This window comes from Alexandromys fortis, unplaced genomic scaffold (genome assembly GCF_014885135.2).
Source record: "Alexandromys fortis isolate MF-2015 unplaced genomic scaffold, M_Fortis_MF-2015_v1.1 scaffold_111, whole genome shotgun sequence".
NCBI lineage: Eukaryota > Metazoa > Chordata > Mammalia > Rodentia > Cricetidae > Alexandromys > Alexandromys fortis.
This window is the reverse complement of record NW_026067996.1, coordinates 2,151,328-2,163,748: the sequence shown is the minus strand read 5'-3', so window position 1 is coordinate 2,163,748 and position 12,421 is coordinate 2,151,328. Positions and strand designations below refer to the sequence as shown.

Here is a 12,421-nt window from a genome sequence, read left to right as displayed (position 1 = left end):
CTTTAGCTTCTCGGGCCAGCGCTGCGCTGCAACCTTGGTGGATAACACGGGAGTGGAGGGTTTCAATCCCAAACGCAGCGCTGACTTCCTGTGCTTTAGGAGACAGTAAGGGATGGTGGGGACAAAGGGGTTTCCACCTCCACCGCCTCCTGACTTGGCTGCCCTAGTGGACCAGGAGAGTTGCCAGAGGCTTAGATGCACCAGACAGGTGGCGGGTGACCCTGTTGTTGGGGGTAGGGGTGGCCCCAGAACATCACGGTGCATTCACCCTTGTTCCCACTGTCTTTGACCCTAGAAGCCACGATGCCGGGCCCTTGGCTGCTGCTGGCTCTGGGCTTGATCTTCACCCTGACTGGTGTCCCCGAATCCTGCGCCTTGCTGGAGGCAGCCCAGGAGGAGGGTGCAGTGACTCCCCACCTGGGGAACGTCCAGATACGTCCAGAACGTCGATTCTTGCAGAAAGACCTGCAGCGGGTGCGAGGGGACCTAGGTGCGGCCTTAGGTAAATATAGGGGGTAGGGGAGCTATGTGAATGGGTAGGGAGCCACCTGTCATGCCCCTTCCAGACATAAGTTCAGATAGCCTCATAGCCACTTCCTCAACAGGGTGAAAAGGTGACCAACCCTTGGGACCACAGTAATTCTTAGTGCTGGACATAATCAGAAGACAGACTTTCAGTAGTCACAATTTCATGTGATCCCTATCTGTGACAGTTTTAATTGCTGCCTACTAAGCACTTGTGTGTATTGCCCTACCTGTAAGGGAACATTGCCATTTTGTACTGAATTTGAGTTCAGAGAACTCAAGTGACTTATGGTCAACCAAAAAGGAAGAAGAGAGCTGAGGCAGTGCCCTTGAACATCTGGGGTCACCCAGGGTGGGGTTGTCTATAAGGCCTGAGGAGCAGACAACGGAAGGAGCTGTCAGCAGTGCTAGGACAGTAGAAGTCTGGAGTGGGTCATGGACTGAAGGCTAGTGTCCCTGATGAAGGGACCAGGTTCTCCAACCCTGGCTTTTCTTCTCCAGACTCCTGGATCACGAAGCGTCAACATCCAGGCAAAAGGGAGGAGGAAGAAGAAACTGAAGCTGAAGAGAGGGGGGACATGGGAGAAGGGGGAACCTGGACTCCCCACAAACGACAGCACCCTGGCCGCCGTGCCAACCAGGACAAGTATTCGTGGGTGGACTCAGAGGACAGCGCCTGGATGCCACAGTCCAGGGTACCAGATTTCTTTCTGGATTCCTGGTTCCTAGATGTCCCCCAAGTCAAGCGGCAGCACCCCGGCCGGAGATCTTTCCCCTGGATGGAGTCTGATCTCACCAAGAGGCAGCATCCAGGCCGGAGGTTCATAGATCCCAAGCTTCAGAGAAGCTGGGAACAAAAAGAAGAGGGAGAGGGTGTCCCAATGCCCGAGAAACGCCAGCATCCTGGCAAGAGGGCATTGGGTCACCCTTGTGGGCCCCAGGGAACTTGTGGCCAAACAGGCCTGCTCCAGCTCCTGGGTGAACTGAGCAGGGGTCAAGAGACCCTGGAGGAGCAAAGTCCAGAGCTGGAAGACTGGGTCAGGGAGCCTCTGTTGGAGGACTAAACCCAGAGTCAGGCTTTAGTCTAGGATGACTGAAGCCCTGTGTGCTCCACCCTGTCTCCTTCACCACCTTTCCCCCCTCAGAGGTTAACCCTGAGCCCTCTGTTCATAGCATCTTCCCAATCCTCTTCCTTACCCACTTTAATGACCCCAGTCAGGAAGTTAGAGCCCTACTTGTCCCTGCAAGCAAGAGGGGACCGTCTCGTTGTCATTGTCCTTGTCCTGGACAGCCCCATGGTGTCGCACACTCCTCAGCACTGGCCAAGATGGGACCTCCTCGAAAGGGTGGGATTGAAAAGTTTGGTGTCAAAATCCAAGTTCCATCCTCTGCCCCATGTGGCAAGACTGACCTGGTATAATTTCAGCACCCCCCTTTAAGGCTGGGGGCCCTGGGAAGTTTGGGGGGGGTGTTCTGACATGCCCTGGGGGGGGGCCATATCTTGTATATACCCCATGCTCTTGTTAATCTCAACAACAATAAAATAAATTCAGGTCATCTGTTGCTTTGCTCTTCTGTCTAGATTGCAGGTTTTCTTTGGGGGTTTTGGGGATGGCACCCAGCCACAGATGTTGTCCGCTCAGAGGACATTAAAAGGGTTCACTCTCCCCTGAGGAAATCAGGACTCTCTTGCCTGTTCACAATCTCAGACCACTATGTAACTGTGGCAAAGGGGTCTCCGCTCTGTAGTCTGATTGGCGGGGTGTGGTGGGTGGAGATTAGGGACTGGAGCAGACCTAGCAAGCAGCAGAGGAGCCTAGAGTCTTCCAGACTGGGGGAGCACATGTTACTGTGTCTAAAACTGGGGGACTTCTGGAGTTCTGGGAAGCAGGCTAGGAGGGGGCAAATTGAAGTCACCTGACACCGTATTCGCGAGCGCTGTCCCTGAACACGCACTTGTGCCGTGCATTACAGCCCTCCTAGGTAATACTACTCAGTGAAGGAATTGGCTCCTGTGCATCCTTTACCTGATGCCACCTTCTCTGTGTGCGTAGGTGTGGACACTTCCTTCAGCCTGGGACTCCCGCACACATCTCGCTCAGTATAGGCTAAAGTCAGAGGGGAAGGCGCTCTGCACTTGGCAACTACATTTCCCAGCCTCCTTTATGAGTGGGACACAGTCACGTGATCGATTCTGGCCAATGGGCAGACTTAGGGGCTGAAGAAACAAAGTCCCTGAGAGTCACTAAACTAACCAATTGCCAAACAAACGCAACCTGCATTTTCCTACCACACAAAAACCCTTCCCAAGTTCCGTTCCCTCCCCCCCCCACCCCGAGGTCTCCTAGGTCAGGGCCTGACCTGAAGAAGGTATTTGATTAACGCTCATTACATGGAAATTACAAGCTTCAAGTCACTTCTATTTTAATTTTCTAACCTGACTTTCCACCAGTGGGAAAACAAAACAAGCGAACAGAGGAGGACAGATTGGCATGAGAAACACTGGTTCGGGGAAATGAGAAGGAAGGAGAAACTGGCAAAGCAGAGAGGCCTTCCTGGAGGAGGAACTCACTAAGCCCAAGTCTCAATTGAGAAAAAGCACCTGAGGCAAACGTGTAGGACATCAACAAGGGCCCCTGGCCGAGGCTGCTTGTTCTGGGGGAGTATGTGAGATAGAAATGTGTGGGAGCCTCTCTTCCCTCTCCCACCCTCTTCCAAGCCCTGAGGGGAGCAAATGCCACATCTTCTGCTGCCAGGCCTTTCAGGTTCCGTCCAGTTCCCACACAGAAGCTTTGAGGTCCTGGGTCTATAGGATGACTCAGCGGGCTGCTGGCTTGTTTTGTCAACTTGACCCAAGCTAGAGTCATCTGAGAAGACGGACCCTCAGCTAAGAAAATGCCTCCAAAGGTGAAGCTGGAGGAAGCCAAGCCTGTAGCACATTTTCTTAATTAGTGATTGGTGGGTGTAGAAGTTAGCTCAATTCAGGAAATAACCAGGCTAAATACAAGATAAAGCAATTACAGTTTTGTTTATTATAAGGGAAAAACCTCACAAAACAGGAACGAGAAGTCCAAGCTCAGCTGTGCTGTGTGGGAGCCACAGAGAAAGCGCACGTGGGCCATGTGCCCACCCATTCTCCACCGCCACAGGTCCCAGAAAGCCACGCCCTAACTTGGTCCCACCTGTTGAAGATAATTGGTTAACAAAGCTTCCCCATCAGGTGGAGAAGGGTCCAGCCCCTTGAGGGTGAGGCCACCCCTGGGCTGGTGGTCCTGGGTTCTGTAAGAAAGCAGGTTGAGCAAGCCATGAGGAGAAAGCCAGTAAGCAGTACTCCATGGCCTCTGCATCAGATGCTGCTTCCAGGTTCCTGTCATGTTGGTGCTTCTTCCTTGACTTCCCGCGGTGGATATGTAAGCCAAATAATCGCTTGTTTCCACAAGTTGTTTCTGATCAAGGTATTTCACCACAGCCATAGTAACACTCCTTTAGGAGTTTAGGGAATAAGAAAGTTGAGAGCAGTCAGGCGGTGGTAGTGCAGGTAATGTACGCCTTTAACCCCAGCACTTGGGAGGCAGAGGCTAGTGGATCTCTGTGAGTCTGAGGCCAGCCTGGTCTACAGATCGAGTTCCAGATAGCCAAGGCTACACAGAGAAACCCTGTCTCAAAACAAACAAAAAGAATGTTGAGAAACCATGCAGATGTTGAAGGCCTGCTTTTTTATGATGTCCCAAAAGGAAGCAAAGAATCTCTTGGGTCATCTGTGTGAAGAATATGTGGTGTTTGATCCACTGGGGCTAAAAAATCAGCCATGATTAACTAGAGACCAGAACCACCAAAGTGAAACTTTTGTTGTACGGGATAATTACACTAGTCAGCTGGAGCTGAGAAATCGGCAGTGATTAAGAGGAGACCAGAACGGCTGGGCTAGACTCTTCTGGGAAGTGTTTCCTGAGAGTCGGCACACAGAAGCTGTGTTCTAGAGGTGGCCTAGGCTATACCTTGTGCTTGCAGCCAGACTTGGTAATGTGTCAAAGTCTCTCAAGTGGTACTGGTTCTGAAGGTCTGTAAGGGTTGTGGAGAGGCCAGGAGAGACCATTGGTGAAGCTACAGCCTCAGTAGCAGTTGAAACCCCAGGACTGAAGGGGTCATGAAGAAAAGTCTAGGCCTGGCACCATGAAGAGAGTCCAAGAGAGCCTATTGGTGATAAAGTGCTGCCCAGTTGCAGTCTAAGACCCAAGTTTTTGAAAATACCAGTACCTTGGGGTGACCACCAAGAATAGCAGCAGCAGTGGGGTGTAGCCTTCCTAGCTTAGAAGACAAGCCGTGTGTGCCGCAGAGGGTAGAGCCAGAGAAGTGACCCAAGCCCTTTGGAGGAACCCAGAAGATCATGAGTTGATCTCAAATACTGGACATTGAGGTTTTGGTTTTTTGTTTTGTTTTGTTTTTTGTTTTTTTTGAGACAGGGTTTCCCTGGGTAGCCTTGACTTGGCTGGCCACAAGAGCTCAGAGATCTGCCTGAGTTCAGGGATTTAAGGCGTGTGCCACCGCTGCCCAGCTGACATTGAGTTATTTACACTGCTCGAGTTTTTTGTTTGTTTGTTTTGTTCTGTTCAGATTGTGACCATTCCCTGGTTCTTCCCTCTTGAAGAAAGTATTTATTTTTGATTTTTACAGGAGCCCCTGGTTGAGAGACTTTAAACTTTTTATAAAGAGATGCTGGAGTTTTATAAAAAGTTTGGCTGTAAAAACAGAGCATGCAGCAGCTCTCTACATGTACTTAGTTAACTGCTATGGCAGCTGTCTGGCCAGCTTCACATCTGCAGTATGTGTGATGATTGATTGGTTGATTCTGATGCTAGACATTGAACTCAGGTCCCTTTACATAAGCACTCTACTACCGAGCTACACCCCGCCCTGCTCTGAGCTTTGAAAGTGTGCTCATGTTATAGAATATATCAGTACTTCCTTTTTTTTTATAGCTAATAGTACTGTCTTGTGGTGGTCAGCACTCTATCACAAACTCTGTCTGTCTTAGGGCTGAGGATGTAGCTCTGTGGTAGTCTGGCTTGCAGGAGACTCCTTCCCAGCACTCTGTCGCACTCAAACAGAAGCCATAGTGTGAAGTGGTCCATTCCTGTAGTCTCAGCTTGTGGGAGGGTGATGAAGGAGGGGTTCTCTGAAGGCCAGGAATTTGGTGCCAGCCCAGGCAGCAAAGGTCCTATGAAGAGACAAAATCAAACACCACCAACCAGGTGTTGGGGGTGCATACCTTTAATCCCAGCATTCGGGAGGCAAAGACAGATGGATCTCTGTGAGTTCGAGACCAGGACAGGTTCCTGAGCTACAGAGAAACCCTGTCTCAAAACTACCACCCCCCAAAAAACCCACCAAACCAAATATGTTTAGTATGTGTGTGTGTGTGTTGTGCGTATCCTCACACACCCCTTTCTTGAACCCATTTTAAGCATACATTATTTTGCTTTGTTTTTCGTTTTATTGTTGTTTTTAAAGACAGTCTCACTGAGTTGTCCAAGAGGAACTGTGTGTCTTTTTTCTGCATGTATGTCTGCGTATCATATGCTTACATACTTCCCACATGTAGTAGGATCCCACTTGTTTGTTTCCCTGCTGCCCAACAGCTCAGACCCAAAATAACAACACAGAACTGTATTAAATCACTGCTTGGCCTATTAGCTCTAACTTCTTATTGGCTAGCTCTTACATCTGAATTTAACCCATTTCCACTATTTTGTGTATCACCACAAGGCTGTGACTTACCAGGTAAATTTCCAGTGTCTGTCTCCGGCAGGGATACATGGCTTCTCCCGACTTGGCCTTCTTTCTCTCCGCATTCAGTTTAGTTTTCCCCGCCTAGCTCTGCTCTACCCTATCACAGATCCAAAACAGCTTCTTTATTCACCAAGGTATTCACAGCATTCAGAGGGGAATCCCACATCACCCACAAAAGTTAGAAAAGGGTATTAGGTCCCCTGGAACTTGTGGGTGCTGGAAACTGAACCCAGGTCCTCTGCAAGAGCAGCGAGTGCTGTTAACCGCTGAGCTGTCCTCACCTTAGTAACTTTTTAAATGGCTTTTCTAAGTGGTACAGTCACTGACTTGTCAGCCATGCAGCATGAATACATTAATGGCCTCTAGATCTCTCCTCTTCTCCTCACTCCCATGGTGGCCCCTGAAGTATGGCTCCTTCAGCCCACGCCACCCCCTTTCCCTTGCTGTCCCTAAAAAACAATGACAAGCACCCAGTTCCAAGGGCAGTATTCAAATCACTCAACAGACATCAATCAGACAACAACAATCAATCAGTACACATGCCCTGACCAATCAGAATGTCCAGATTCTGACTGCACAGTAAGGCTCAGAGTAGAAGAGCTGAGCATTGTCAAGCTGGATTCTGCTTCCTGCTGACTGGTCACCATGCTTCACCGTGCTGTCCTGATGCTCTGCCTGCTCCTCCTTAGCTGTCACCTCAGCCTTCCCTTTGTCAGAATGTGACACCGCAGCCCTGAGGTCCTCTCCTTTCTCATAGTTATCACAGTCTATAATTACACTTACCTGAGACTGGATGCCCCCGGCACCAGCCCTCAGACAAAGACTTGAACACAGTTTACATATATGGACTTGGATTCCAGGAAGCAGTGGTCTGGAATGGGGGACAGATACAGGGAAGGGAAGGGAAGAATTTGGACCATATTGATAAACAGGTTGGCAATGGGATTCCATCTTTTGGGGGATTCTTGGGAGACACGGACCACACCTCAGAGTTGTCCAACTTTGACAGGCTGAGGAACCTGGGAATATGTCTTTCAGTTTCCTCCCATCAGAGACTGATGGCTCCTCTCTGATGATGCCCTTCTGGCCACAACTAGCTGGCCCTGTGAAGCTGCTTCAAGAAAGTCTATAGGTAGTCACACACACACACGCACACTCCACCTCAGAGAATACCAGATAGTTCTCCACTGGGCACTGTCTTACTCCTCTGCTCTATGGCACTAAGAAGCTATTGAGCTGGGTTCTGTGCAAGACTCTTTCCAGCTTCCCTTTACACCCTTATGTAGTAGTTTAAATCTTGGGAGTTTAAATTTTAGTTACGTGTGTGTGCATGCATGTGTATGTGTGCATGCATGTGTGTGTGGTATACACACCACTGCATGCTTGCAGAGGTCAGAGGACAGACAATTTTCAGGAGTAGATCCTCTCCTTCCGGAGATCAAACTCAGGTTGTCATGTTTGGCAGCAGGTACCTTTATCTACTGAGTCATTTCATAAGCCTCCTTAGATCTTGAATGTCCCAAAGGCTACATGTTAAAAGCATGGTCCCCACAGTGGTGCTATAGAGAGATGGTAGAACCGTTAAGAAATTGTACCCAGTAGCAGATCCTTAGGTCATGGAGGGCATGCCTTCCAAGAGGACTCTAGGACTCAAGGGCCCTCCTTCTGTCTCATTACTTCTTGGGGTTTGGGGTGCTCTATGCCATGGGGTTGCCTCACCACAAGAACAAAACAACTGGGGCCAAGGAGTCAGGGCCCAGAACCTTCAAGCTAAGCTAAACAAACTTTTTCCTCTTAAAAATGTGTTATCTTAGGCATTTTGTTACCACGAAAGAATGCTAGCTGATAGCCCCCCACCCCTTTAAAAATGACGAATATCTGGCTCAGAGTGGTGATGTCACTTATAAAAGGCACAGCCTAAGGTCAGTGCAATGGCTCAGTGCAGAAACCTGCTATCAAGCCTGATGACCTAAGCTTGTCCCAGGACGCACATGGTGGAAGGAGAGAACTGACTCCCAAAAGTTGCCCTTTGACCTTCATGTGAGCCTTGGCATGAGTGCTTGAGCGTGTGCACACATGCACACACACACCAAAAAAAATTTTTTTTAAAAAATTATAAAGGCATAGTTTAGCTCTGTAAAACTTCAAGTACACTAAGTGCTTCAAAAATATTTATTTTTGTATTACCTACGTCTTTGCTTTGAGCTTCTGCAAGAAGCCAGCTAGCACCTCTATAAGGAGGCAACCTCTCCCGTGCAGTGAAGCCGCCATTTCCTCTGATAGGTCCTGTAATTAATTCTTTCTGCAAACCTTGTTTCGATTAATTATTTGCAATCATAGCACTGATTTGCTGAGAGACTCAGTTCCTGCTCCGGGCCTCTTGGGTGGCCTGAGAACACGAAGGGCTTCTTACCTGAAGGATGTCAGCAATTAGCGTCCATTTCGATTGCCGGGCACGAGCTAACTGCCCATGAGAACATCAATTAGCTCACGAGCTAAATCGTGCTCAGAAGCATGGGTTACCAAGGGGACTGTGGTCAGTGCCAGGATTTAAGTGGTGCTTGTCTTCGGGGATCGTCTTTCCTGAATTGCGGCCACATTCTGGGCCTGGTGATTATCGGCAGGCTGATTAGACCTCGTCCCACAGTGAGAGTGACTTCCTAATCACCAGATGCTGAGGAGAAGAGTGTCCAGGCACACGCAGGTACGCCCCGTGTGACGTGCTGGAGGCTGGCACGGGTCCTGCACTGCTGCTTTGAGCCTACAGTCCCAGAGTGGGGAACAGACGGTATAGGGCATACCCGGGACTAAGTTAGGAGCCCTTAGAAAGAGTTCAAGGGTCTGGGAGGCCCTAGAGGGCATGGAACTCTGGGATCATTTCCTGGAAGGTTGCAGCCGTTGCCCGTGGAAGCTGACCTGGGAAGAACACTGTATGCAGTGTCAGGTGCGTGGCTGAAGACAGCCATGTGCGGTGTAAACGGAAATAGTCAACCGCTAGTTGCGGATTCTGCTGTCATCCCTTCGGATGACAGAACCTGCAGGATGGAGGTGTGGTTCCGTGCAGAGCACTTGTGAGGTTCTGGGTCCCATCCTTAGAATTACTAAATAAAGCAGCAAAGAAAAACATAAAAGATTATATCATGGCTGGAGAGATGGCTCAGCGCTTAACAATGCTGCTCTTACGGAGGACTCATATAGGATTCCCAACACTCTAGTCAAGCTGCTCACAGCTGCCTGTAACTTCTGTTACCCTTTTCTGACCTCTAAATGCACTACACTAATGTACATGACCTGCCCCCCACCCCACTCCCACGTACATAATCTAAAGAATGGTTATACCACATAGCGATGAGATCGTGGACACGATGTAGCTATGATGTTCTCACGATGATAAATCTTCCAGTGAGGCCTTCCTGGAGATAGTCTCCACACCAATCGTGCAAGACTGAGTTTACTATGTCAGCGCTTACTGAGCTCTAGGGACTCCACAGAAAACTGAGGCACCCTGGGCTGAGATGTAGGTCCAGGCAGTCTCCTCTACCGGGGAGCGGCTGCAGAACTCTGGGTCTCTTGCTTTACATGAACACAGCAATTCCAGAGTTTGCCCCAGGATCCTTGGGGCTCCTGAATGCCTTCACTTCCCTTGTTTAGTGGGAGCCCAGGTTCCTTTATATTTAACCAAAGCAATGACAGAAGGCCGATGATGCTCAAAGCACCTTGTACAACTTCAGATATTCTCATAGTTTGCACAAATAGACTAATGCTGCTGTCTTAGTTAGGGTTTCTACTGCTGTAAAGAGACGCCATGACCACAGCAACACTTATAGAGGGAAACATTTAATTGGGGTTGCTCTCTTACAGTTCAAAGACTTAGTCCATTATCATCATGGCGGGACATGGCAGTGTGCAGGAGACATGGCACTGGCGAAGTAGCTGAGGTTCCTACATCTTGTAGGTCTGTCTCACTAGATGTGGCTTGAGCATATACAAGACCTCAAAGCTCCTCACCTCAAAGTGTATCAAAGGACACACACTTCTTCCAATAAGACCACACCTACTTCAACAATGTCACACCCCCTAAAAGCGCCACTCCCTTTGGTGGCCATTTTCTTTCCAACCACCACAGGCACTCTTAGTAAATTGTTTTCTTTTGAGAAATGCTAATATCTTCATAAGCATATACAATTTATGTTACAAATAAAGTTTGATTTTATTTTATCTGTATGAGTGTGCATAAATGTATGTGTACAACATGTGTGTGTGTGTGTGCCCTTGGAGGTCGGAAAAGGGTGTTGGATCCCCTGGAAATGGAGTGGTAGGTGAGAACTGACATGTGGGTACTGGGAACTGAACCCAGGTCCCCATAAGCCATTGTTCCAGCCTCGAGGTCATGGTTTATCACTGCTGTAGAGCTGAAAATTCTAAGGGTTGGAGAGATGACTTGGCAGGTAGGGACCCTCGTTGCCAAGCCTGAGTTCAGGCCCCAGGACACACGAAGAGGAGAGAACCGATGTTTGCAAGTTGTCGTCTGTCCTTACCACGCTCTCTCACTGTGGCACATGCATGCCTCTGCTGGAACACACAAAATTTTAAAGTTCTAGTTTGGTTTCTGACATGGGGAAATAGCAAAATCTATCACTCACATAATGAAATTTTCCTTCAGATGTTCAATTATTTTGAAGAGCATAACAGTCTCGAGGCCGGAAGGACTGAGAGCTGTGACATCATGTCTTAAGAGCTTGTGCTTGATATCCCCTGGGTTAGTCACTGCTCTAAGGATACTGCAGTCTGCCACCTGCCTTGTCCACATTTTAGTCCACAATGGACCGAATAGGTGACAGTGGTCAGCAGAGTCTCAAACATCCCGTGTGTGCTTTGCCCAGACCAAATCATTTTCTCTTGTGCTTGATTTCGGATCAAGGGTTCATCAAAGACCCAACACAAAATTTACGTTTTATGTCATGTAATGTTACCAGTAAGAGACCTTATCAAACCAGTCGACATGGAAATGAAATTTAAAAAACAATTAAGTGGGAGAGTCAGTGCGATGGCTCAGCTAGTAAAGGTGTTTGCCACCACACCTGACCCCAAGTTCAGTCCCTGAAATGAGAAGAAGGAACCACTCCCACAAATTGTCCTCTGACCTCCATACATGTGCTGTGGCACACGTTTCCCCCAAATAAATAACTAAAAATTGATTAATAATAAATAAATGAATAAACATAATAAAAATTTTAATGAGTGAGAGATTGGGGATGTGGCTCATTGGAAAAAATGCTTGCCCAACATACGTGAAGTTCCAAATTCTACTCCCAGCACCACAAGATGAAAAGAATAATTAAGAACTATGTGAGAGGGGCTGGAGAATTGGCTCAGCAGTTAAAGGTACTGGCTATTCTTCCAGAGATCCCGGGTTCAATTCCCAGCACACACATACATGGCGACTCACAAATGTTTGAAACTCCAGTCCCAGAGGGGTCTTATACCCTCTTCTGACCTCGGTGGCGCTCTGTGCATGTGGTCCATAACATGCACGAGGCAGAACACCCAAATGTAATATAAAATGAAGAATTTAAAATAGGGTGTCTTTATTTATTCTCTGACAGTTTCAGACTCATGCATAGCGTTATCTTGTTCGGATCCACACCCCCAGCAGCCACCTTTAGCTCTCCCCAGGCAACCCAACCCCCACTCCCATCTTCAAGTCCTCTCTTGTTTATTTGTAACTCACTGACTGTAATTCGTGCTGCCTGCTAGAATGTCGGCTGATCTTGCTGGCTCGGAGTTTTGTGGGAGAGCATAGCTGCTGTCCATGAGTGCAACAGCTGTCACGTCCAGAAGTCAGCACTTCACAACTCTCCTCCCCAGCCTCAAGCTCTTAGCATTCTTTCTTCTCCTCTTCTATGACGTTCCCTGAGCCTTGGCAAGGGCAGAGGGAGTTGACGTAGATGTTCCATTTAGTAATGAACACTCAATAGCCACTTATTCTCTTCATTTTAACCAGTTATGAGTCTCTGCAGGAGCCACTGACCACTGCAGAAAAAAGTGTTTCTGCCCATGGCTGTGGGCAGCACTAATCTATGAGTATAACTGCTTAGAAGTCAGT

At 48.5% G+C, this 12,421-nt stretch overlaps 1 protein-coding gene across 1 annotated transcript; it reads left to right on the top strand.

Moving 5' to 3' along the window:
- Positions 1-200: 200 nt before the first annotated feature.
- Positions 201-1,783, top strand: Trh (thyrotropin releasing hormone). Its single transcript, XM_050160257.1, has 2 exons — positions 201-502; positions 1,027-1,783. The coding sequence occupies exons 1-2, from the start codon at positions 304-306 to the stop codon at positions 1,587-1,589; spliced, it is 762 nt and encodes a 253-aa protein (XP_050016214.1). The 5' UTR covers positions 201-303; the 3' UTR covers positions 1,590-1,783.
- The last annotated feature ends 10,638 nt before the right edge of the window (positions 1,784-12,421 follow it).